We start from the raw sequence: 27,642 nt of genomic DNA, 5'->3' as shown, positions 1-27,642 counted from the left end.
AGGGGGATTGACACTTTGTTACAGGAGAATACAGTGAGGGGGATTGGTACTTTGTTCCAGGAGAATACAGTGAGGGGGATTGACACTTTGTTCCGGGAGATTATAGTGAGGGGGATTGACACTTTGTTCCACGAGATTATAGTGAGGGGGATTGACACTTTGTTACAGGAGAATATAGCGAGGGGGATTGACACTTTGTTCCAGGAGATTATAGTGAGGGGGATTGACACTTTCTTACAGGAGAATATAGTGAGGGGTATTGCCACTTTCTTACAGGAGAATATAGTGAGGAGGATTGACGCTTTGTTCCTGGAGAATATAGAGAGGAGGATTGACGCTTTGTTCCAGGAGAATATAGTGGGGGGGATTGACACTTGGTTCCAGGAGATTATAGTGAGAGGGATTGACACTTTGTTCCAGGAGAATATAGTGAGGAAGATTGACACTTTGTTCCAGGAGAATATAGCGAGGGGGATTGATACTTTGTTCCAGGACAATATAGCGAGGGGGATTGACACTTTGTTACAGGAGAATATAGTGAGGGGGATTGACACTTTGTTCCAGGAGATTATAGTGAGGAGGATTGGCACTTTGTTCCAGGAGATTATAGTGAGGGGATTCACACTTTGTTACAGGAAAATATAGTGAGGGGTATTCACACTTTGTTACAGGAGAATGTAGTGAGGGAGATTGACACTTTGTTCCAGGAGATTATAGTGAGGGGGATTGGCACTTTCTTACAGGAGAATATAGTGTCGGGGATTGACACTTTGTTACAGGAGAATATAGCGAGGGGGATTGACACTTTGTTACAGGAGAATATAGTGGGGGGGATTGACACTTTGTTCCAGGAGATTATAGTGAGGGGGATTGACACTTGTTCCAGGAGATTATAGTGAGGGGGATTGACACTTTGTTACAGGAGAATATAGCGAGGGGGATTGACACTTTGTTACAGGAGAATATAGTGTCGGGGATTGACACTTTGTTACAGGAGAATACAGCGAGGGGGGTTGACACTCTGTTACAGGAGAATATAGTGGGGGGGATTGACACTTTGTTCCAGGAGATTATAGTGAGGGGGATTGACACTTTGTTACAGGAGAATATAGCGAGGGGGATTGACACTTTGTTACAGGAGAATATAGCGAGGGGGATTGACACTTTGTTACAGTAGAATATAGTGAGGGGGATTGACACTTTGTTACAGGAGAATATAGTGAGGGTTATTGACACTTTGTTACAGGAGAATATAGTGAGGGGGATTGACACTTTGTTACAGGAGAATATAGTGAGGGGGATTGACCCTTTGTTGCAGGAGAATATAGCGAGGGGGATTGACACTTGGTTACAGGAGAATATAGTGAGGGGGATTGACACTTTGTTATAGGAGAATATAGTGAGGGGGATTGGTACATTGTTCCAGGAGAATATAGCGAGGGGGATTTGACACTTTGTTACAGGAGAATATAGCGAGGGGGATTGACACTTTGTTACAGGAGAATATAGCGAGGGGGATTGACACTTTCTTACAGGAGAATATAGTGAGGGGGATTGACACTTTGTTACAGGAGAATATAGTGAGGGGGATTGGTACTTTGTTCCAGGAGAATACAGTGAGGGGGATTGACACTTTGTTCCAGGAGATTATAGTGAGGGGGATTGACACTTTGTTCCAGGAGATTATAGTGAGGGGGATTGACACTGTGTTACAGGAGAATATAGCGAGGGGGATTGACACTTTGTTCCAGGAGATTATAGTGAGGGGGATTGACACTTTGTTACAGGAGATTATAGTGAGGAAGATTGACACTTTGTTACAGGAGAATATAGTGAGGGGGATTGACGCTTTGTTCCTGGAGAATATAGTGAGGGGGATTGACGCTTTGTTCCAGGAGAATATAGTGGGGGGGATTGACACTTTGTTCCAGGAGATTATAGTGAGGGGGATTGACACTTTGTTCCAGGAGAATATAGTGAGGAAGATTGACACTTTGTTCCAGGAGTATATAGCGAGGGGGATTGACGCTTTGTTCCAGGACAATATAGCGAGGGGGACTGACACTTTGTTACAGGAGAATATAGTGAGGGGGATTGACACTTTGTTTCAGGAGAATATAGTGAGGGGGATTGACACTTTGTTCCAGGAGATTATAGTGAGGGGGATTGGCACTTTGTTCCAGGAGATTATAGTGAGGGGGATTCACACTTTGTTACAGGAGAATATAGTGAGGGGGATTGACACTTTGTTCCAGGAGATTATAGTGAGGGGGATTGGCACTTTGTTCCAGGAGAATATAGTGGGGGGGATTGACACTTTGTTACAGGAGAATATAGTGAGGGGGATTGACATTTTGTTACAGGAGAATATAGTGAGGGGGATTGACCCTTTGTTACAGGAGAATATAGCGAGGGGGATTGACACTTGGTTACAGGAGAATATAGTGAGGGGGATTGACACTTTGTTATAGGAGAATATAGTGAGGGGGATTGGTACATTGTTCCAGGAGAATATAACGAGGGGGATTGACACTTTGTTACAGGAGAATATAGCGAGGGGGATTGACACTTTGTTACAGGAGAATATAGTGTGGGGGATTGACACTTTGTTACGGGAGAATATAGCGAGGGGGATTGACACTTTGTTACAGGAGAATATAGTGAGGGGGATTGACACTTTGTTACAGGAGAATACAGTGAGGGGGATTGGTACTTTGTTCCAGGAGAATACAGTGAGGGGGATTGACACTTTGTTCCAGGAGATTATAGTGAGGGGGATTGACACTTTGTTACAGGAGAATATAGCGAGGGGGATTGACACTTTATTCCTGGAGATTATAGTGAGGGGGATTGACACTTTGTTACAGGTGATTATAGTGAGGAAGATTGACACTTTGTTACAGGAGAATATAGTGAGGGGGATTGACGCTTTGTTCCTGGAGAATATAGTGAGGGGGATTGACACTTTGTTCCAGGAGAAAATAGTGAGGGGTATTGACACGTTGTTACAGGAGAATACAGTGAGGGGTATTGACACTTTGTTACAGGAGAATATAGTGAGGAGGATTGACGCTTTGTTCCTGGAGAATATAGAGAGGAGGATTGACGCTTTGTTCCAGGAGAATATAGTGGGGGGGATTGACACTTTGTTCCAGGAGATTATAGTGAGGGGGATTGACACTTTGTTCCAGGAGAATATAGTGAGGAAGATTGACACTTTGTTCCAGGAGAATATAGCGAGGGGGATTGACACTTTGTTCCAGGACAATATAGCGAGGGGGATTGACACTTTGTTACAGGAGAATATAGTGGGGGGGATTGACACTTTGTTCCAGGAGATTATAGTGAGGGGGATTGACACTTTGTTCCAGGAGATTATAGTGAGGGGGATTGACACTTTGTTACAGGAGAATATAGCGAGGGGGATTGACACTTTGTTACAGGAGAATATAGTGAGGGGGATTGACACTTTGTTACAGGAGAATATAGTGAGGGGTATTGACACTTTGTTATAGGAGAATATAGTGAGGGGGATTGACACTTGGTTACAGGAGAATATAGTGAGGGGGATTGGTACATTGTTCCAGGAGAATATCGTGCGGGGGATTGACACTTTGTTACAGGAGAATATAGTGTCGGGGATTGACACTTTGTTACAGGAGAATACAGCGAGGGGGATTGACACTTTGTTACAGGAGAATATAGTGGGGGGGATTGACACTTTGTTCCAGGAGATTATAGTGAGTGGGATTGACAATTTGTTCCAGGAGATTATAGTGAGGGGGATTGACACTTTGTTACAGCATAGTATAGCGAGGGGGATTGACACTTTGTTACAGGAGAATATAGCGAGGGGGATTGACACTTTGTTACAGGAGAATATAGTGAGGGGGATTGACACTTTGTTACAGGAGAATATAGCGAGGGGGATTGACACTTTGTTACAGGAGAATATAGCGAGGGGGATTGACACTTTGTTATAGGAGAATATAGTGAGGGGGATTGGTACATTGTTCCAGGAGAATATAGTGAGGGGGATTGACACTTTGTTACAGGATAATATAGCGAGGGGGGTTGACACTTTGTTACAGGAGAATATAGTGCGGGGGATTGGTACTTGTTCCAGGAGAATATAGTGAGGGGGATTGACACTTTGTTCCAGGAGAATATAGTGTGGGGGATTGGTACTTTGTTCCAGGAGAATATAGTGAGGGGGATTGACACTTTGTTCCAGGAGATTATAGTAAGAGGGATTGACGCTTTGTTCCAGGAGAATATAGTGGGGGGGATTGACAGTTTGTTCCCGGAGATTATAGTGAGGGGTATTGACACTTTGTTATAGGAGAATATAGTGAGGGGGATTGGTACATTGTTCCAGGAGAATATAGTGAGGGGGATTGACACTTTGTTACAGGATAATATAGCGAGGGGGATTGACACTTTGTTCCAGGAGAATATAGCGAGGGGGATTGACACTTTGTTCCAGGAGAATATAGCGAGGGGGATTGACACTTTGTTCACGGAGATTATAGTGAGGGGGATTGACACTTTGTTCCAGGAGAATATAGTGAGGGGGATTGACACTTTGTTCCAGGAGAATATAGCGAGGGGGATTGACACTTTGTTCCTGGAGAATATAGCGAGGGGGATTGACACTTTGTTCCTGGAGATTATAGTGAGGGGGATTGACACTTTGTTCCCGAAGATTATAGTGAGGGGTATTGACACTTTGTTCCAGGAGAATATAGCGAGGGGGATTGACACTTTGTTCCTGGAGAATATAGCGAGGGGGATTGACACTTTGTTCCTGGAGATTATAGTGAGGGGGATTGACACTTTGTTCCCGGAGATTATAGTGAGGGGTATTGACACTTTGTTCCAGGAGAATATAGGGAGGGGGATTGACACTTTGTTCCAGGAGATTATAGTGAGGGGGATTGACACTTTGTTCCTGGAGATTATAGTGAGGGGGATTGACACTTTGTTCCTGGAGATTATAGTGAGGGGGATTGACACTTTGTTCCTGGAGATTATAGTGAGGGGGATTGACACTTTGTTCCAGGAGAATATCGTGAGGGGGATTGGCACTTTGTTCGAGGAGAAAATAGTGAGGGGGATTGACAGTTTGTTCCAGGAGAATACCGTGAGGGGATTTGACACTTTGTTCCAGGAGAATACAGTGAGGGGTTTGACACTTTGTCCCAGGAGAATATAGTGAGGGGGATTGACACTTTGTTCCAGGAGAATACAGTGAGGGGGATTGACACTGTTCACTGATGCAAAGAGCAAGAGTGCAAAAGAACGTTTCCTGCCCAGTGCCAGTTTCAGGGAGAACAGTGGGTCTGAGACTTTTATTCTAAACTTAAACAGATAGCAGATTAAAGACAGTGAAAACAGTCAGCAAGAGTTTTTATAATTATTTAAGTAAGAAAAGAGCAGGTACAGTGGGTACTGGTCCTGTGTAAAGTGAGAATTGGGAGTTAATAGAAGATAATAATTAAATAGCAGATGAAGTGAACAAATATTTTGCTGTTTTCTTCACTCTGGAGGGTATGAAAACCATTCAGTAACAGCTTTAAATCAAGAGGTTGAATAGAGAGCGGAACTTGATGAAGTTACAGTCACTAGGAGGATTGGTACTGAGCAAACTACAGGAACTATGGACTGACAACTCTCCAGGTCCTGATGGATTTCATCCCAGGATCTTAAAGAGGAGGCTAATGAGGTAGTAGATGTTTTGCTGTTAATTTCCTACAATTCCCTAGCTTCTGGAAAGTTTCCATGAGGCTGAAGGACCAGTAAATTTAACCTCTGTATTCAATAAAAGATGGAGGCAGAAAACAGGAAACGATAGGCCAGCTAGTTTGACGCCTGTTGTGGGTAAGGTGTACAAATGGATCATTAAGAAGATTGTAGCCGGGTACTTGAAAAACTCAAGGAAATTTGAAAAAGTCAGTATGGTTTTGTGCAAAGGAAGTTGTGGTTTAACTGATTTACTGGCATTCTATGAAGGAGTAATGTGCTCTGTAGATAAAGCAGAGCCTGTAGACACGCTGCACTTGGATTTCCAGAGTCCATTTGCGAAGGTGCCATGTCAATTCTTTGCAGAAAATAAAAGCTCACAGTTTAGGGGGGAACATATTAGTATTGACAGAAGATTGACTGGCAGAAAACATAGAATATTTATGAATGGGTGTTTTTCTGATTGGTAGGATGAGGCAAGTGGAGTCCCGCAGGGGTCTGTTCTGGGGCCTCAACTTGTTACAATTCAGATCATGCAATAAATGAAGTGAAGGCATCACGGCTAAATTTACAGAAGAGACAAAGATTGGTCGGAAAGTATGTTGTGAAGGTTTTCCCTGCCATGCTCGCCCCAATGCCGGAAAATCCCGCCTGAGGTCAATGGACCTTTGCATGATCCATGTCCCGCCTGCTCCGATTCCTGTGGCAGGCAGCACAGGAAAATTCTACCAAAGGAGGTTGTGTATAGTTGAGTGAGTGGGGAACATCTGGAAGATGGAATATTATGTGGGAAAATGCGGAGTTGTTTGCTTTGGCAGGACGAATAAGAAAGCAGAGTATTGTTAAACAGGAGAATGGTTGCAAAACATGAGCTGCAGACATGAGTCACAAGAAGTTAATATGTGGGTGCAGCAAGTAATGAAGGCTAATGGAATGTTCTCCTTGATTACGAAGGGAATTTAATTCCAAAAGGATATTATGCCTTAGCCATACAGGGAATTGGTAAGACCACATCTCGAATATTGCATGCAGTTTTTGGGCTCCTTATTTAAAGAAAGGATGTAAATGCATTCGAGGCGATTCATAAGACCATAAGACAATAAGACAAAGGAGCGGAAGCAAGGCCATTCGGCCCATCGAGTCCACTCCACCATTCAATCATGGTTGATTTCAACTCCATTTACCCGCTCTCTCCCCATAGCCCTTAATTCCTCGAGAAATCAAGAATTTATCAATTTCTGTCTTGAAGACGCTCAACGTCTCGGCCTCCACAGCCCTCTGTGGCAATGAATTCCACAGACCCCCCACTCTCTGGCTGAAGAAATTTCTCCTCATCTCTGTTCTAAAGTGACTCCTTTTTATTCTAAGGCTGTGCCCCCGCGTCCTAGTCTCCCCTGTTAATGGAAACAACTTCCCTACGTCCATCCTATCTAAGCCGTTCATTATCTTGTAAGTTTCTATCAGATCTCCCCTCAACCTCCTAAACTCCAATGAATATAATCCCACGATCCTCAGACGTTCATCGTATGTCAGGCCTACCATTCCTGGGATCATCCGTGTGAATCTCCGCTGGACCCGCTCCAGTGCCAGTATGTCCTTCCTGAGGTGTGGGGCCCAAAATTGCTCACAGTACTCCAAATGGGGCCTAACCAGTGCTTTATAAAGCCTCAGAAGTACATCCCTGCTTTTGTATTCCAAGCCTCTTGAGATAAATGACAACATTACATTTGCTTTCTTAATTACGGACTCAACCTGCAAGTTTACCTTTAGAGAATCCTGGACTAGGACTCCCAAGTCCCTTTGCACTTTAGCATTATGAATTTTGTCACCGTTTAGAAAATAGTCCATGCCTCTATTCTTTTTTCCAAAGTGTACGACCTCGCACTTGCCCACGTTGAATTTCATCAGCCACTTCTTGGACCACTCTCCTAAACTGTCTAAATCTTTCTGCAGCCTCCCCACCTCCTCAATACTACCTGCCCCTCCACCTATCTTTGTATCATCGGCAAACTTGGCCAGAATGCCCCCAGTCCCGTCATCTAGATCGTTAATATATAAAGAGAACAGCTGTGGCCCCAACACTGAACCCTGCGGGACACCACTTGTCACCGGTTGCCATTCTGAGAAAGAACCTTTTATCCCAACTCTCTGCCTTCTGTCTGACAGCCAATCGTCAATCCATGTTAGTACCTTGCCTCGAATACCATGGGCCCTTATTTTACTCAGCAGTCTCCCGTGAGGCACCTTGTCAAAGGCCTTTTGGAAGTCAAGATAGATAACATCCATTGGCTCTCCTTGGTCTAACCTATTTGTTATCTCTTCAAAGAACTCTAACAGGTTTGTCAGGCACGACCTCCCCTTACTAAATCCATGCTGACTTGTCCTAATCCGACCCTGCACTTCCAAGAATTTAGAAATCTCATCCTTAACGATGGATTCTAGAATTTTGCCAACAACTGAGGTTAGGCTAATTGGCCTATAATTTTCCATCTTTTTTCTTGTTCCCTTCTTGAACAGTGGGGTTACAACAGCGATTTTCCAATCCTCTGGGACTTTCCCTGACTCCAGTGACTTTTGAAAGATCATAACTAACGCCTCCACTATTTCTTCAGCTATCTCCTTTAGAACTCTAGGATGTAGCCCATCTGGGCCCGGAGATTTATCAATTTTCAGACCTTTTAGTTTCTCTAGCACTTTCTCCTTTGTGATGGCAACCATATTCAACTCTGCCCCCTGACTTTCCTGAATTGTTGGGATCTTACTCATGTCTTCTACTGTGAAGACTGACGCAAAGTACTTATTAAGTTCCTCAGCTATTTCCTTGTCTCCCATCACTAGATTACCAGCGTCATTTTGGAGCGGCCCAATGTCTACTTTTGCCTCCCGTTTGTTTTTAATGTATTCAAATAAACTTTTACTATCATTCCTAATGTTACTGGCTAGCCTACCTTCATATTTGATCCTCTCCTTCCTTATTTCTCTCTTTGTTATCCTCTGTTTGTTTTTATAGCCTTCCCAATCTTCTGACTTCCCACTACTCTTTGCCACATTATAGGCTCTCTCTTTTGCCTTGATGCATTCCCTGACTTCCTTTGTCAGCCATGGCTGCCTAATCCCCCCTCTGATAACCTTTCTTTTGTTTGGGATGAACCTCTGCACTGTGTCCTCAATTACTCCCAGAAACTCCTGCCATTGCTGTTCTACTGTCTTTCCCACTAGGCTCTGCTTCCAGTCGATTTTTGTCAGTTCCTCCCTCATGCGCCTGTAATTACCTTTATTTAACTGTAGAACCTTCACATCTGATTCTGCCTTCCTTCTTTCAAATTGCAGACTGAATTCTACCATATTATGATCACTGCTTCCTAAGTGTTCCCTTACTTTAAGATCTTTTATCACGTCTGGCTCATTACATAACACTAAGTCCAGAATAGCCTGTTCCCCCGTGGGCTCCATCACAAGCTGTTCCAAAAAGCCATCCTGTAAACATTCAATTAATTCCCTTTCTTTGGGTCCACTGGCAACATTATTTACCCAGTCCACCTGCATATTGAAATCCCCCATGATCACTGTGACCTTGCCTTTCTGACATGCCCTTTCTATTTCGTGGTGCATTTTGTGCCCCTGGTCCTGACCACTGTCAGGAGGCCTGTACATAACCTCCATTATGTTTTTTTTGCCTTTGTGGTTCCTCAACTCTACCCACACAGACTCCACATCGTCTGACCCTATGTCGTTTAGTGCTATTGATTTAATTTCATTTCTAATTAACAAGGCAACCCCGCCCCCTCTACCCACCTCTCTGTCTTTTCGATAGGTTGTGAATCCCTGGATGTTTAACTGCCAGTCCTGAACCCCCTGCAACCACGTCTCTGTGATGCCTACCACATCATACCTGCCAGTCACAATCTGGGCCACAAGCTCATCTACCTTGTTCCGGACACTGCGGGCATTTAAATATAGCACCTTTAATTCCCTATTGACCGTCCCTTTTTGTTTTCGTAGTGTGGTGGACCTTGGTTTACTGAGCCTTTCCAGACACTGTGTCATATTTTGTGAGATGGGGACTATCGTAACCTCTCCTGAGTGCTGTCTTTTCGTGATTTTTTGTAATCCTAAGCAGCTACGCTTCCCACTGATTCCTTCACCTCTTGGTTCCCTGACTTTCCCTTCAGAAGAGGTGATTCCCAGAATGAGCGGGATGTGTTATGAAGAAAGGTTGCATCAACTGGGACTGTTTCCACCAGAGTTCAAAAAAGTGAGCAGTGACTTAACTGAAGTATTTAAGATGCTGAACAATATTCTCAACAAGGACATGAAAAGGATTTTTAATCTTGTGGGGAAGTGCAGAACTCGGGGGCACTGTTTTATCATTAGGATCTGCCTTTTTAGGTCAAAGATGAAGAGATTTCTTCTCTCAGAGTTGACGTGGTCCTCTGGAACTCTCTGCCTCAGAAGAGGTTGGAGGTGGCGGGTCATTAGATATTTTAAATTGGAGGTGGATACATTGTTGTTCTGCAAGTGAGCCAAATGTTATTGAGGATAGATGGGAATGTGGATTTCTAAACACGAATAGACCAGTGAGTTTATCCACCCGGCCCCGCCGCGCCTGCCCAACACCAGCCTTCAGCACACTGTTCACTGCTGCACCAATCATAGATTGCTTCTCTCCTTCATTAGCTGCTGATACTCTCACTAGTCGGCCGATCAGCAGCAAAAGGGGGAGAGAAACAACCTCTGAATTTTAATTGGAACTCAGCTGCTTGACAACAATTTGAAAATGGTCTCTGGAACCATGTAGAGGAGCTTCACGGGTCACACCCAGCCCCCGGGCCAAACCTTGGTTAAACCTGCTCCAGATGGTCACTCACTCCAACTTTCTACTCAGTCCCTGTCCCGTTCCCTCTTCCTGTGTGAGCTGCAGACAGGATTGGAATTATATTTGTATTGCTTTGTGATCCTACCTGTGTCCATGCCAATTCTTGTTGAAGATGTTGGATATTCTCCCCTGTTTGAAGCTTCAGCCATGATATTGACAGACGTTCCCTGATTCTGAGACTCTGTAATGAGGATAATACCAATGTCAGGGTCAGATGTTAATACGAAATCAGAAGCAGAGGGCTGAGATCTTTACTGGTGTGTAAGATATATTTCAGAATATTACAATCTTACGTGTTACCGCGATATTAGTAGCAGTGGTAGCGGCGCAGTGGTTAGCACTGCTGCCTCACAGCACCAGGGATCCGGGTTCAATTCCCGGCTTGGGTCACTGCACGGTCTGCACTCCAAAGATGTGCAGGATAGATTTCTTGAGAACCTGTAAACCGGTACAATTTACAGCTGCCTTGGCAGCACGGTGGCACAGTGCTCACAGCGCCAGGGACCCGGGTTCAATTCTGGCCTCGGGTGACGGTGTGGAGTTTGCACATTCTCCCCGTGTCTGCATGTGTTTCCTGCGGGTGCTCCATTTTCCTCCCACACTCCAAAAGATGTATGGGTTAGGCTGATTGGCCATGTTAAATTGCCCCATAGTGTCAGGGGGATTAGCAGGGGAAATATGGGATAGGGCCAGGGTGCAGGCTCGATGGGCTGAATGGCCTCCTTCTACACTATTGGGATTTTATGTTCTCCCAATGTCTGCATGGGTTTTCTCCGGGTGCATCGGTTTCCTCACACAGTCCGAAAGATGTGTGCTGACTTGCGGACTTTCACAGTAACTTCATTACAATGTAACGTAAGCCTATTTGTGACAACAATAAATAAACTTTGAAAACTCTGAGATTTGACAGCAGTTTCACAAAATACCAGTCGTTCTCATCAGATTCCTTGAAAAATCCACCCTTCACCCTGACATGCCATTGTCCCATCTCCAGTTTCCCCTTCCCTCTTCAAACTCATTGAACATGTTGTTACCTCCCAAATCCATGGCCATTTTTGCAATAGCACCACGCAGTCATGTTTATACCCTGTCACAATGCCACCACTCCTCTTCAAATCACAAATACTATCCTATCCGACTCTGACAAAAGTCAATGAAGTATCTTCATTCACCCGTCTGCAGCCCTTAACATGCCAACCTTCTCCAATTCCTGCCTCTTGTCGTCCAGCTGAGTAGAAATGCATCAAAGGCACTTGGTTCAATTCTTACCTGTTACTTTCCATCCAGTGAATCAGTAACACTGGTCTCTCCCGCACCATTATCTTTATCATTGGCCCTCTTCTATTTCTCATCAACCTGGAAGCAGGTTCCACATGTAAGCTGCTGATATCGAGCTCTACAGTCTCACTGCTCTGAAACTCTGCTTCCTGAATCCTAACTCGCACTAAGTCTCATTCCCTTCACCTTTATACACCACTGACACCGATTGACAGCCTGACAACATTTCAATTTTAAATGCTCAAATCTCTCCACGGCCCATCCATTCCTATTCACGTCATATCAACAGAAAATGCTGGAAAATCTCAGCAGGTCTGACAGCATCTATGGAGAGAGAATAGAGCCAAAGCTTCGAGTTTGGGTAACACTTCAGAGCTTTATTCAGGAATTGTTAACACTATAGGGTGTAATGTTGCACTGCCCAGTTACCTATCCAAACGGCAGATAGCATCATCCCAATGACGTCATGCAATTAAGAACATAGAACAGTACAGCACAGAACAGGCCCTTCGGCCCACGATGTTGTGCCGAGCTTTATCTGAAACCAAGATCAAGCTATCCCACTCCCTGTCATCCTGGTGCGCTCCATGTGCCTATCCAATAACAGCTTAAATGTTCCTAAAGTGTCTGACTCCACTATCACTGCAGGCAGTCCATTCCACACCCCAACCACTCTCTGCGTAAAGAACCTACCTCTGATATCCTTCCTATATCTCCCACCACGAACCCTATAGTTATGCCCACTTGTAATAGCTCCATCCACCCGAGAAAATAGTCTTTGAACGTTCACTCTATCTATCCCCTTCATCATTTTATAAACCTCTATTAAGTCTCCCCTCAGCCTCAGTGTATAAGATGGACAATTACTCACTTAAAGTGCCCTTGTTCAGCTGCAAGGCTGCTGATATGAAACAACTAAAATACTAAGAATATAAACCAGTAACTGACATCAGCCCTGCGACATCTCTGCCCTCCAACTTCCCCAATCTGACATGTTGAGGATAATTTGTCCACAATTGAGACCAAATTCTGAGCTCTGGAATTCACTCCCTAAAACCCTCGGCCACTTTTCCTTTCCCTCCTCCTCTCAGGTTTGCCTTAAAAAGATGAACAAAATGACCAAAATTGGTCACCTGCCCAGCTGCTCCTTTAATTGTCCCGGGGCCGTTGCTTTCCATTGAACTTTCTCTTGGTAACTGACTTGGAACATTTTACTACTCTGATGTCTAAAGAGGGTGGGGATTGTGATCGGCAGAGTGGAGTTCACTCATTTCAACAACTCACACAGTTATCAAAATCCAATAATAAATATGAACATTTATTGAAAGGAATTCAGATACTCAGCAAAACAGAAAAGAAAGGAAATAAACACCGAGCTCATCTTTGATCCGAACTTTACACACAATGACCGGAGTTTTACTGCATCGCCCACCCCGGAATCGGGATCTCGCCCGAGCCAGGTTGTAAAATCCCCCCAAATATACCCTTATTTAAACTGGGACAGCTAACCAGTTTCCCAGGGAAAGACTCAACACAGTGTATAAGATGGACAGTCAGATTACCAGAGCGGATTCTCATACAGATCAAAGTTTAACCCAAATGAGGGTTTTCACATAGTCCAAGGTCAGCAACAAAACACATTCCGCTCACAGCAAATTCTTCACTCTCCCAGGCAGCTTCCTCACATTCACTCAGTCTCCTGCCTCTTTAGCAAGACTCAGTGCTCTGCTTATATAGTCCAGCAAGGCAACACAGCTAATCCTCATTGCACTGATTCCTGATAGGGATGCTCCTTCAGTCTGCCATGTGGTTTCCAGGTTGACTGCAGTGGGCATCTTGGCAGTGGACCCAGTCAATAAACTGCAGAATATTATGGGAAAGTACTGCCCTTCTACACACAGCCACTGGTGACATAATATTTACGGTAAAGGTGCTATACAAATGCAAATTGTTGCATTTTCTCTATTTGTGTCACTGTCTAGCCCTATAGTTGTAACCCATTCAAACTCAGTCTCTGTCCTCTCCTTACACTGTTGTGGAAATGTAAAAGTGAGTCTGCTCATCGACCCAGCCCCACACACCAGCCCCGCCCTCCGCCGACCCGGCCTCACACCCTGACTCAGCCTCGCCCCCCGCCGACCCGGTCCCGCCGCCTGCTGACCCTACCCCGCCCCCTGCCGACCCTGCCCCGACCCCTGCCGACCATGCCCCGCCCCCTGCTGACCCAGCCCTGCCCCCTGCCAAAGCGGCCCCGCCCCCTGCAGTCCCAGCCCCCCCCCCCGCTGACCCAACACCGCGTCCCTGCTGACTCAGTCCCACCCCCTGCAGTCCCAGCCCGGCCCCCTGCAGTCCTAGCCCCACCCCCTGCTGACCCAACACCGCCCCCTGCTGACTCAGTCCCGCCCCCTGCTGACCCAGCCCCGCCCCTCCGCTGACCCAGCCCTCCCCCCCGCTGACCCAACCCCGCCCCCCCGCTGACCCAGCCCTCCCCCCGCTGACCCAGCCCCGCCCCCCCGCTGACCCAGCCCCCCCCCCCCCCGCTGACCCAGCCCCGCCCCCCCGCTGACCCAGCCCTCCCCCCCGCTGACCCAACCCCGCCCCCCGCTGACCCGGCCCTCCCCCCCGCTGACCCGGCCCTCCCCCCCGCTGACCCAGCCCCGCCCCCCCGCTGACCCAGCCCTCCCCCCCGCTGACCCAACCCCGCCCCCCCGCTGACCCAGCCCTCCCCCCCGCTGACCCAGCCCTCCCCCCCGCTGACCCAGCCCTCCCCCCCGCTGACCCAACCCCGCCCCCCCGCTGACCCAGCCCTCCCCCCCGCTGACCCAGCCCCGCCCCCTGCTGACCCAGCCCCGCCCCCTGCTGACCCAGCCCCGCCCCCCCGCTGACCCAGCCCTCCCCCCCGCTGACCCAGCCCCGCCCCCTGCTGACCCAGCCCCGCCCCCCCGCTGACCCAGCCCTCCCCCCGCTGACCCAGCCCCGCCCCCCCGCTTACCCAGCCCCCCCCCCCCCCCCCGCTGACCCAGTCCCACAATCTCAGGTGGCAGCGTACATGGACAACACAGGAACTTCGGGACATGAGCTCCTCGCGAACCTGGAAAAGGTCCAAAGGCAAGTTTTGGAGCTTTTGGAATGCATGAAAAGGGACAAATGTGTCTTCCAAACAACCGCGCTGTCCCACCCAGGCTACTGAGTGGGTGGCAAGAGTGTCCATCTGGTGGAAGCGAAGGCCAGGTCGCGCCTGCGCCAGCAAACCCCATAGAATTGAATTCCATCCTGGGGTTAGTAAATTATTACAGGAGGTTTATTCCTAATTGAACTTCCCTGTTGGGCCCTGAATGTCCGACCATATCAAAGGTGGTCTGGGGGCTGGGAGGGGGTGGTCTGGGGGCTGGGAGGGGGTGGTCTGGGGGCTGGGAGGGGGTGGTCTGGGGGCTGGGAGGGGGTGGGGTGTGGGGGGGGGGGGGTGCGGGGTTGCGGCGATGCAGCTGGAGGTTAAACAGCAACTTTTGTCCTCTAATTCATTTTGACTCCAAATAGGACCTTACTTTGACATGCGATGGTTTCCCTTAACCACAATGCCTTTGCCGGTATCCAGGACTGGACACAAAAAGACCCAGTCCCCTGAGAATTGAAAGCATAATCCTCTGTGGGCGATTCAGTGGGCAGCCCTGAGACAATGTGATACACTACTGGACAAGGAAAGACAAACTCAGTGTTGAGGATGGCATCATCCTGTGGGTTCCACATAGTTGTCGCTCACCCAGAGTGATATCGGATCCTTGTGGAATTACACCACAGCATGCCGAGATTTAGCAGCACGCCGAGATATCGCTGCACCCCACGATTTCGCAGGACCCTGAGATTTTGCAGCCCTCCGAGATATCGCAGCCCCCCGAGATTTCAAAGATGGAAACGCTCGACTGGAGCTACGTATGGTGGCCCGGGCTTGACACGGGTATTATTGACTTGGTTCAACACTGCGAGTTGTACCAGGAGAATCAAAAACTGCCACGAAGCCTCCCGACATCCATGGGAGTGGTCTGTTAGGCCCTGGGTATGGTCCAGTTAGACTCCGCTGGGCCTTTTTTTGGGCCCAATGTTTCTGATCATGGTCAAAGCACATTCCAAATGGTTGGAGATACATCAGATGAACTCCACCACTTCCCAGGTTACCACTGAGAACCTACGACAAAGTTTCAGCACGCACAGGATACCTGAAATCCTGCTCTCTGACAATTGCACTGCCTTCACAAGCATCGACTCTCACACCGTCATACTTTCCAATGGCATCAAACACATTAGGACAGCCCCCTATCACCCATTATCAAATGGTGCAGACTTTTAATCTGGGCATTAAGAAGCAACCTGCGGTGTCCATAGAGACCAAACTGGTGCGATTTCTATTCAACAACATGCCAACCTCTCATACAACAACTAGAATCGCCCCAGTGGAATTATTAATGGGACGGAGGCTTCAAACAAGACAAAGGTTTATTTTCCCAAACCTGGCAGGGAGGGTGGAGTCCCAACGGAAGACCCAGAAGAAGAACCAGGATTCTGTGCAAACAGAAAGAGCATTTAAGACATGTGGCCCAGTACATGTCAGGAACTTGAAGGTCAACATCCATTGGGTCCTCAAGATTATAACAGAAAAGACAGGGCCCATGTTGTACAAAGTCCAAGTGCAGGTCAAGATAATCAGGAAACTGATGAACCATCACCGGAATAGGGAACCTGTGTCAGTACAGGCGTCAGTACCAGTCACAGGCATGGCCACTGCCAGCGACGAGCCACAGATGGAGATCAGCCGGGGCGGCGGGGGGGGCGGGGGGGGTTGAAAATCAGTTGGCTCCACCCAGGCCAGCAGTTGTAGACTCAGGGCCTATTTACACTCTACAGCAGTCGAATGGCACTCAACTGCCACTGTAAATAAATGGGTGTTTGGTGATGGAAAACTGGCCTTGGTATCATTACTACTGTGGTGAACTATCGTTGGTTCCCACTGGATAGTACTGAGCCAGGGTCTGGCCAGTACTACAAGGATGTACATATGTTACTTTTGGGTTGTGCTACTTGTTGCTGTTGGGGTTAGGGTGGGGTTGTTACACCTTTGTACTGTAGTGTTGTGGTACATCCCAGTCGGGCTCCACCTCCTGGGAGAGGTATAAAAGTCCCTGCTCGGGCCGGGACCCCTTCAGTCTGGGATCGTGTATATAATTACTGGCTGCTTCATTACAGTAAATAAAAGCCTTTCATTTACCGAGCTCCTGGCCTCGTGTTTGAGAAGCGCATCAACTACACCTTGATATTATTTATTTTCATGGATATTAAAATAGTTTTAAATTCAATGAGCAGGCTCCGATATCTGCACTGGCTTTTTGTGAGAACAAGGTTAAAGTTTTCTCACTCTACGTATTCTTTCTTCAATCATTGATCTAATTCCATTGAAGGATGTCGGGTTCTGTTCTGAACCGCTGCCCAAACCATCCCCTCCCAGTTTAACGCACTGTTTGATCTAACAATTTAATCCTGATGGTACCACAAGTAACCCGTTGTGTGTTACTGAATGGGTATTTGTTTCCTAACCACACAATCCTTCAGAACATGAACAGTGCTTGCTTTCCTATAACAGGATTTAATATCATTTTAATGAATGGAATTGACAGGATCTTACAGAGAAGGAATTATCAGTTGAGGTAAATCAACAAATGGGGGCAGCATATTAAATTATACCCAATGCTGATTTAGTCTCAGAAATATAACCAGTTGAACTAGTCTATCAGCAGCTCAGTCCTTTCATCTCAGGTATTAACCAAACAATACAGCTCAGCTCCACCTGGAGCCATTGTGGATGGCTGGAAAGGAATTCAAAGCGGAACACTGTGAGCTCCAACTAACCTCATTATAGTGGCCTGTAAAAACATATTCAAACTGAATCCAACATTTACTGATTTCTGTATCAAGAATCAGTCTCAGCATGGCCATCTGTCATTAATGTCCTACTCAATTCAAATCTGTCGCTTTTAAATCCAAAGTGTATTATCTCACATTGTGCCCCAAGAAGCTCCTCCCACAATCTCGTCATTCTGTCTGTGGAGATCCTGTGCTCCCTGTCCCTGGTTAATCGCATCACCTCTTATTCAAAATGAGAGGGATGGTGGGGAATAGAAACAAGTTGAGCTGTGAGGGTCCCAGTGTTGAATAAACTGTTTCTCAGTTACTGTCTGAGCTCACAGTTAGATAATAGCTACAGCCACAAAGGATGGATTCACTGCGGGGAGCTCACAGTGAGATAACAGCTACAGCTGCAAAGGATGGATTCACTGCAGGGAGCTCACAGTGAGATAATAGCTACAACTGCAAAGGATGGATTCACTGCAGGGAGCTCACAGTGAGATAACAGCTACAGCCGCAAAGGATGGATTCACTGCAGGGAGCTCACAGTTAGATAATAGCTACGGCCGCATAGGATGGATTCACTGCAGGGAGCTCACAGTTAGATAATAGCTACAGCTGCAAAGGATGGATTCACTGCAGGGCGCTCACAGTTAGATAATAGCTATAGCCACAAAGGATGGATTCACCTAAGGGAGCTCACGGTTAGATAATAGCTACAGCTGCAAAGGATGGATTCACTGTGGGGAGCTGAGGTGCATAATCTCCCTGGGAGGAAACACATTTAAATGGGAGGAAGAAAGAGATACTTCACAATCAGTTCAGAAACTACATTCCCACTCTACCTCAATCACACCGGGTTTGCTGTCACTGTGCAGGTCCTGCCTTTGTCAATTCACTGCAGCCAATTCCTGGTTATCTCAGTAGAAATCATACCGATCATCTGAGCTGACCCTGTTTATAAAACCTGTGTCTGAGTTTCACCCTCTGGTAAAAGCTGTTATGAGATATTTAGAGATTCTATTTATAGGATAGATAAACCAATTGAACCAGTTTGACAAGTACGCACCCAATTTAGCTGGAAACAAAGTTTAAGGCTGGTTAGAAAGGTTATCATTTCCAAATCAGTAAGTGCAGTGAATTTCTATCTGTAACATTACAAAATGTCACAGTGTTCATCTGATATTTTGACTTTCAGCCAAACACTTGAGCGTGCGTTCATTACCCGAGTATTGGTTGGAGCAGGGAGATGCAGACTGTGCAGCTAAACTCTGTATGTTGAGGGCACCAGAACTCCTAAAACTAATTACCTGTAATTTCAAAAATGAAACCTTCCCCAAAAGATACAGTAAATGTTCTGGTAAAACCCATATCGAGGAAGGTCCAGGGCCCAGCCCGGTCTGAACTGGGATGTGGGAATGTTCTGATTCACCTCATTCCATCCCTCTTGAAAATGAAAAATAATGGTGTGGAACAGGAGTGGTCTGATTCTGGGAGCCTCACTGTTAAACAGATCACCTTCATCACTGCTCCAGCTCAGTCACTGTATAAAACCACAAGGAAAGGGAATGGCTACAGCAGCCCGTGTGACATAGTCTGACTGAGAAAATGGTTTAAAATAAAGAAATACATAAAGTACAGGAGCAGACAAATCTTACCTTGACCTGCAGATTCTCTGCTTCCGTGTGGAGTCAGCTAGTTTTCTCTTTGTAAACTCTTTGCTACCAAACATAATGTTGTTCCTGGTTTTCTTTCAGCAAATCACAGTTCAGTAATTGGATCTGATCTCTGTAATTTGAGATTTGTATTACATCCCAATGGGTTGAATGGTTCCTGCTGTGCTGAAACGACTCTGACTCTGTCTCCGTCCTTCGACTGGTCGTTGCGATTTAGAAAATACATCATTGAGCCAGTTTAAAAACTCTTTGAACTATGACCAAAGTTATTTCCAAACAATTTGTAATTAATTGCCGTCACACAGTGAGTTCAATCGGAGTCACAGAGGTCATAGAGGTTTAGAGCATGGAAACAGGCCCTTCAGCCCAACTTGTCCATGCCGCCCCTTTTTTAACCTCAAAGCTAATGCCAATTGCCCACATTTGACCCATATCCCTCCATACCCATTGTGGCCATGTCACTATCTAAATGCTTTTTAAAAGACAAAATTGTACCCGCCTCTACTACGACCTCTGGCAGCTTGTTCCAGACACTCTCCACCCTCTGTGTGAAAAAATTGCCCCCTGGACACTTTTGTATCTCTCCTCTCTCACCTTAAACCTATGCCCTCTAGTTTTAAACTCCCCTTCATTTGGGAAAATATATTGACTACCTAGCTGATCTGTGCCCCTCATTATTTTATACCCTCTATAAGATCACCCCTCAGCCTCCGACGCTCCAGAGAAAAAAGTCCCAGTTTGTCCAGCCTCTCCTTATAACTCCATCCGTCAAGTCCCGGTAGTATCCCAGTAAATATTTTCTGCACTCTTTCTAGTTTCATCATATCCTTTCGATAATAGGGTGGCCAGAACTGTACACAGTATTCCAGTAGTGGTCTTACCTATGTCTTGTACAACTTCAACAAGACATTGCAAACCCTGAATTCAATGTTCTGACCGATGAAACCAAGCATGCCGAATGCCTTCTTCACCACTATGTCCACCTGTGACTCCACTTTAAAGGAGCTATGAACATGTACCCCTAGATCACTTTGTTCTATAACTCTCCCCAACGTCCTACCATTAACTGAGTAAGTCCTGCCCTGGTTCAACCTACCAAAATGCATCACTTCGCATTTGTTGGAGAAGATTCTTAGAGATAGGATGTATGCGCATTTAGAAAGGAATAAACTCATTAACGATAATCAGCATGGTTTTGTGAGAGGGAGGTCATGCCTCACTAACCTGGTGGTGTTTTTTGAAGAAGTGACCAGAATGGTTGACGAAGGAAGGGCCGTGGATGTTGTCTATATGGACTTTAGTAAAGCGTTTGACAAAGTCTCTCATGGTAGGCTAGTGAAAAAGGTTGGATCTCATGGGAAAAAGGGGGAGGTGGCGAGATGGGTGGAGAACTGGCTTGGTCATAGAAGACAGAGGGTGGTAGTGGAAGGGTCTTTTTCCGGCTGGAGGCCTGTGACTTGTGGTGTTCCGCAGGGCTCTGTATTGCGACCTCTGCTGTTTGTGATTTATATAAATGATCTGGAAGAAGGAGTAACTGGGGTGATCAGTAAGTTTGCGGACGACACAAAACTGGCAGGACTTGCAGATAGTGAGGAACATTGTCAGAGGCTACAGAAGGATATAGATAGGCTGGAAATTTGGGCAAAGAAATGGCAGATGGAGTTCAATCCTGATAAATGCGAAGTGATGCATTTTGGTGGGAATAATGTAGGGAGGAGCTACACGATAAATGGAAGAACCATAAAGGGTGTAGAGACGCAGAGGGACCTGGGTGTGCAAGTCCACAGATCTTTGAAGGTGACGTCACAGGTGGAGAAGGTGGTGAAGAAGGCATATGGCATGCTTGCCTTTATAGGACGGGGCATCGAGTATAAAAGTTGGGGTCTGATGTTGCAGATGTATAGAACGTTGGTTCGGCCGCATTTGGAATACTGCGTCCAGTTCTGGTCGCCACACTACCAGAAGGACGTGGAGGCTTTGGAGAGAGTACAGAGGAGGTTTACCAGGATGTTGCCTGGTATGGAGGGGCTTGGTTATGAGGAGAGATTGGGGAAACTGGGGTTGTTCTCCTTGGAAAGACGGAGGATGAGGAGAGACTTAATAGAGGTGTATAAAATTATGAAAGGCATAGATAGGGTGAACGGTGAGAAGCTTTTCCCCGGGTCGGTGGTGACGTTCACGAGGGGTCATAGGTTCAAGGTGAAGGGGGGGAGGTTTAACAGAGATATCAGAAGGACATATTTTACACAGAGGGTCGTGGGGGCCTGGAATGTGTTGCCGGGCAAGGTGGTGGAGGCGGACACACTGGGGGAACGTTTAAGACTTATCTAGACAGCTATATGAACGGAGTGGGAATGGAGGGATACAAAAGAGTGGTCTAGTTTGGACCAGGGAGCGGCGCGGGCTAATTGTTCTTTGTTTCTCGTTTTAAGGCTTCATTCTATGATCATCTTGCTGGTGCCAGACTGCGGATAGTTGGGAACCTGTCTCGGGGGCAGGGAATTCAGATGGTGTTCGTAAAGCAGAAGTGGAAATGAAGAGGGTTGGGAAGCATTTTCTGATCAGGGCCAGTGTGATCTCCTGGACTCGTTTCGATCGCCACAGGGGGTCGGAGAGGAATTTCCCAGATTTTCTTTTCCCCATATTGGCCCTGGGGTTTTCACTCTGGGTTTTCGCCTCTCCCTGGAGATCACATGGTCTGGAATGGGGGGGTGGTGGTGAGTTAATAGGTTGTGATGAACAAAGCATCGTAGCTGTGAGGGACAGCTCGGTGGATAGGATATTAGGATGTAGATAGGCTAGAAAATTGGGCGGGGATCCTGGATTCAGGATTCAATCCTGGACCGGGGAGCGGCGCGGGCTTGGAGGGCCGAAGGACCTGTTCCTGTGCTGTATTGTTCTTTGTTCTTTGTCTAAATTAAACTCCATCTGCCATTCGTCAGTCCACTGGCCCAATTGATCAAGATCCCATTGCAATTGGAGATAACTTTCTTCACTGTCCACTCTGCCACCAATCTTAGTGTCATCTGCAAACTTACTAACCATGCCTCCTATATTCTCATCCAAATCATTAATATAAATGACAAATAACAGTGGACCGAGCACTGATCCCTGAGGCTCACCGCTGGTCACAGTCCTCCAGTTTGAAAAACAATTCTCGACAACCACCCTCTAGCTTCCGTCAAGAAGCCAATTTTGTATCCATTTAGATACCTCACCCTGGATCCCGTGAGATTTAACCTCATGCAACAACCTGCCATGCGGTACCTTGTCAAAGGCCTTGCTAAAGTCCATGTAGACAACATCAACTGCACTTCCCTCATCTACCGTCTTGGTTACCCCTTCAAAAAATTCAATCAAATTGTTGAGAAATGATTTTCAACTCACAAAGCCATGCTAACTGTCCCTAATCAGGACTTCCATCTCTAAATGCCTGTAGATCCTGTCTCTCAAAATACCTTCCAGCAATTTACCCACCACAGATGTGAGGCTCCATCGATTTTCCTCATGTTTAGACTTTCAAACTGAGGGCCAGTGTCAGATATTTCAATGCAGGATCTGATAACTTAAAAGGTGAACACATTAACTGTTTAACTGCTGAATGAAAGTGTGGCTGCACAGAGAGAAATTTATTTCCCCATGCTCACTCATATTTTGAAACTGGATCTTATTCACTCCAGGCTGCCTGTCGACCCTGCCTCCTGTGCTCACTCACCGACATTGGGATTCAGTCCAGAAATGCCTTGATTTTAAAGTTCTCATTCCCATATTCAATTTTCTGAATGATCTCACCCCTTCCGATATCTTTAACATTCTCCAACGCTGGAACCTTCCAAAGTTCCGGCGTTCTTTCAATTCTGCGTCCCTCATTTCTTTCATCCCTCCATTGTCAGCCGTGCCTTCATCTGCCTGGGTCCAGAGCTCCAGAATTTACTCCCTTCTGTCCCTTAGAAATCTTTTACAAATCTGCCTCTTTTATCAAGCTTTTACCCTCCTGTCAGTAAGGACAGTAAGACAATAAACTTGCCTGATTTTGCTCCAGTGAAGGACTTTGGAATATTTTATAGCATTAAAGGAGCTATAAGAATGCAAATTGCTTTTGTTGAAATAAAGGCAAAATACTGTGGATGCTGGAATGTGAAACAAAGGGTGGCACGGGTGGCCCAGTGGTTAGCACCAGCGACCCTCAGTGCTCGAGACCAGGGTTCGATTCCCGGCTTGGATCACTGTGTGTGGACTTTGCACGTTCAACCCGTGTTTACCTGGGTTTCCTCCGTTGCTCCGGTTTCCTCCCACAGTCCGAAAGACGTGCTGCTTAGGTGCATTGGCCACGCTAAATTCTCCCTCAGTGTAACCCGAACAGGCGCCAGAGTGTGTCGACTTGGGGATTGTCACAGTAACTTCATTGCAGTGTTAATGTAAGCCTACTTGCGACACTAATAAATAAACTTAAACAGAAAACACTGGAAAATCTCAGCAGGTCTGACAGCATCTGTGGAGAGTGAATAGAGCCAAACGGCCCTCAGCAGAGCTGACCATGGTCCTTGCGGGCATTCCCAGAGGTGAAATGGAGCTCGTGGCGACAGGCTCTGAACTTTTGCACAAGACAAACAGATCGCCGCTCTCTCCTCGATTTGGATATCGAGCCCTGACCACCAAAAATAATTTCTTTAATAACTCAGCTTTCCTCTGGAAACTTGACTGACGATATTTTATGGTATGTCTGGCTGTGAGAAATGGAATCCCAGTATGAGGCCCAAAAACATTGTTAGTGACCAATTATCCATTAATTCAGTAAATTTCCTTCCACATCGGTGTTGGCCTGATTCTGAAAATGATTCCTGGAGCTTCCTTTTGTTTGTGTGCATAGTTCATTCCTGCTCTGTTCAAGGTCTTGGTGCAAAAGCTATCGGCTTCTCTTTCCAATCGGGCATTGTGTGAGAAACTGCTGCCTCCATCCCATAAGATGATGCGTTATGTGCCAGTTGCAAAGATAAATTTGGATTAAAGTGCGTCAGGACATCTGACTTTACTAGTACCTCTTTAGCTTGTACGAAGGCTTTCTCACACACATCCACCCATTTCCATTTCCGTTTCCTCTTATGACACAAAAAGTTGTGTAAATGTTTAAGAATAGACGCTAGATTAGTGACAACCCTTTCATGAATAATACTTTAATAAGCCCAAAGGAGAACTAAGATGATTGATGTTGAGGTGCAGGTGCCTCAGAAATGGCTTTGACTTTTGAAGGCAATTTGTGCAGTCTCTTTGCATCGACAGAAGATTGGAAATCTTTCGTATTTATCTTTCCGTACTCTTAATCCATGATCTTCTAGTCTCTGGAGTGTGGCATCTAGGTTGTGGAGATGTTCTTCTTCATTCTTTCCAGTAACTTAGATATGACCTATGAAACACCGGACTCTTTCTAATCCGCTTAGAATTTGATCCATGGCACATTGGAACAGCACAGGTGCAGACGTGATGCCAAATGGAAGTCTTGTATATCTGAATAGCCCTTGGTATGTCACAATAGTCAAATATTGTTGTGAATCTAGATCCACATTCATCTGGAGATAAGCATGACGAAGATCAATTTGCCTGAAGTGTTGCCTTTAGCCGAACCAGTGAATAAATCCACCTTTCCATCATACAACATCTGTTAGCTCTGGGATCAGGCATTTCCCAAGAGTTATCATTAACTCTCCACATCAGGTGTGACACAGACAGCTGCCCAGTGAAATCCAGAGAGTCCCACTGATCTCCACAACCTGGATCCAGGTGGGATCCTGTTCACTGAGACTCCACACTGGGAAATCCCATTGGTTAAAGATTTAGCCCCAGTGCAGAATGAAACCAGACTAATTCCCATGGCAGAGAATATTCTCAAGGGAAATGTGGAGTTTGGTGATCAATGGTGAATTAAATGATCCTTCACTTGGTTTCTAACAGCCTGGCAGGGTTGTACTATGTTAACATTTATGTTTGATGTGTTTGATTTGATGGAGTTTTGATATTAAGCTCTGGTAATATATGAATTATATCTCTGCACTTATACATTATAAGTGGATATGATTCCTCTGGACAGTGACAATCTCCATGAGATGAGTGCCCTGGTTGAAGCTCTAACTTGAATGTAGTTACCAAATTTCTCATTGTGTCAGCAGTTGACCAATGAACACTGTAGGAGGTGAAAGTATTTACCACTCTTCTACTAATATTAACATCAATGTATAATATTGTCATTCATAAAGGTATCATCAAATAAGGTCATATGGATTGAACTGAAGAACAAGAAAGGGACACTGACAGTTCTGGGAGTATAACATCTACCCCAGGCAGTCAAAAGGAAGTCAAAGAGCAAATATGTAGTGAAATTGCTGAGAAGAATGTACTCAAGAGGCGGCTGGATATAGCATATTCATGTGCTTCTCTAATAGCCTATTAAATTCCCCGATTGTATCACCCCTGGCAACGCGTTCCAGACACCTACCACCATCACCCCTGGCAACACGTTCCAGACACCTACCACCATCACCACTGGCAATGTGTTCCAGACACCTACCACCATCACCCCTGGCTACGCGTTCCAGACACCTACCACCACCACCCCTGGCAATGTGATCCAGACACCTACCACCACCACCCCTGGCAACACGTTCCAGACACCTACCACCGCCACCCCTGGCAACGTGATCCAGACATCAATCATTGCCACCCTTGGAAACGCATTCCAGACACCTACAACCGCCACCCCTGGCAGCGTGATCCAGACACCTACCACCGCCACCCCTGGCAACGTGATCCAGACATCCATCATTGCCACCCTTGGAAACGCATTCCAGACACCTACAACCGCCACCCCTGGCAGCGTGATCCAGACACCTACCACCAAAACCTCTGGCAACGTGTTCCAGACACCTACCACCATCACCCCTGGCAACGTGATACAGACATTTACCAGCACCACTCCTGGCAACACGTTCCGGACACCTACCACTGAGTAAAAAACGTGCCTCTCGCATCTCTGTTGAACATTCCCCCTCTCACGTTAAGTGCAAGCCCCCTAGTCGTAACTCTCGATAGAAAATTCTGACTCTCAACCCTGTGATCTCCGGAGCCTCCACACCTCTCCTGTAATGTGGCAACCAGAATTGAATACAATACTCGAAGTGCAGCCGAATCAATATAAAGCTGCAAAAGGACAGCCTAACTCTTAAACTCAATGCCCCGACCAATAAAGGCAAGCATGCCATACGCTTTCTTTCCCATCATATCTACTTGTGTAGCCACTTTCAGGTAGCAATGGACTTGAATCCCAAGATCCCTTTGTACATCAATGCTATGATGTGGAGATGCCAGCGTTGGACTTGGGTAAACACAGTGAGAAGTCTTACTTGGACTTTAACCTGGTGTTGTTAGACTTCTTACTGCATCTATGCTGTCCAGGGTCCTGCCATTAACTGTGTACTTACCCTTAACATTTGACCTTCCGAAGTGCGGCACTTCACACTTGCCCGGATTAAACTCCATCTGCCATTTCTCCGCAAATATCTGCAACTGATCTATATCCCGCTGTAACCTTTGACAACCTTCTACACGATCCACAACTCCACCTATCTCGGGTCGTATGCAAATTTACTGACCCACTCATGTTATCATCCAAGTCATTTATATATATCTCAAAGCGATAGGTCCCAGTGCGGATCCCTGTGGAACATAACTAGTCATGGACCTCCAGCCAGAGAAACACCCTTCTACCACAACTCTCTGACTTCTTTGGGCAAGTCAATTCGGAATCCAAGTGGCCAAGTCACCGTGGATCCCATGCATCTTAATCTTCTGGATGAACCTACCATGAGGGACGTTCTCTAAAGTCCATGTAGACAACATCCACTACTCTACTTTCATCGATCACCTTCACGACCCCTCAAAAAAAAACAATCAAGTTAGTAAGACATGACCTGTCCCACACAAGCCCATGCTGACTTTCGCGAATAGGCCTGGCCTTTCCAAATACAGAAACAAAATGGCAGCGATCAAAGTGGATTTCAACTGTCCCAAAATTAACTGAGATGAATTGAGGTTAGGGGGCAAAGAGCAATTAAAATGTATTTGTCCAGCAATATACCCTATACATTAGGTTTATAAAAGTATATTACAAAACTACTCAAAGCT

At 46.2% G+C, this 27,642-nt stretch overlaps 1 protein-coding gene across 1 annotated transcript in view; it reads right to left on the bottom strand.

Annotated features, from left to right (window-relative positions):
* LOC144482165 (NACHT, LRR and PYD domains-containing protein 3-like) overlaps nucleotides 1–19,592 on the bottom strand; it is an 89,436-nt gene extending 69,844 nt beyond the window's left edge. The window contains exons 1-2 of the mRNA XM_078201377.1: nucleotides 19,450–19,592; nucleotides 10,704–10,799 (exon numbers count right to left, since the gene is read on the bottom strand). Of these exons, the coding sequence (XP_078057503.1) occupies nucleotides 10,704–10,767 (64 nt within the window). The 5' untranslated portion in view covers nucleotides 10,768–10,799; nucleotides 19,450–19,592. The remainder of the gene's footprint in view (nucleotides 1–10,703; nucleotides 10,800–19,449) is intronic.
* Nucleotides 19,593–27,642: the final 8,050 nt, after the last annotated feature.

Source organism: Mustelus asterias, assembly GCF_964213995.1.
Source record: "Mustelus asterias chromosome 26 unlocalized genomic scaffold, sMusAst1.hap1.1 SUPER_26_unloc_6, whole genome shotgun sequence".
NCBI classification, from domain to species: Eukaryota; Metazoa; Chordata; class Chondrichthyes; order Carcharhiniformes; family Triakidae; genus Mustelus; species Mustelus asterias.
This window is presented reverse-complemented; position numbering and strand designations above follow the sequence as displayed.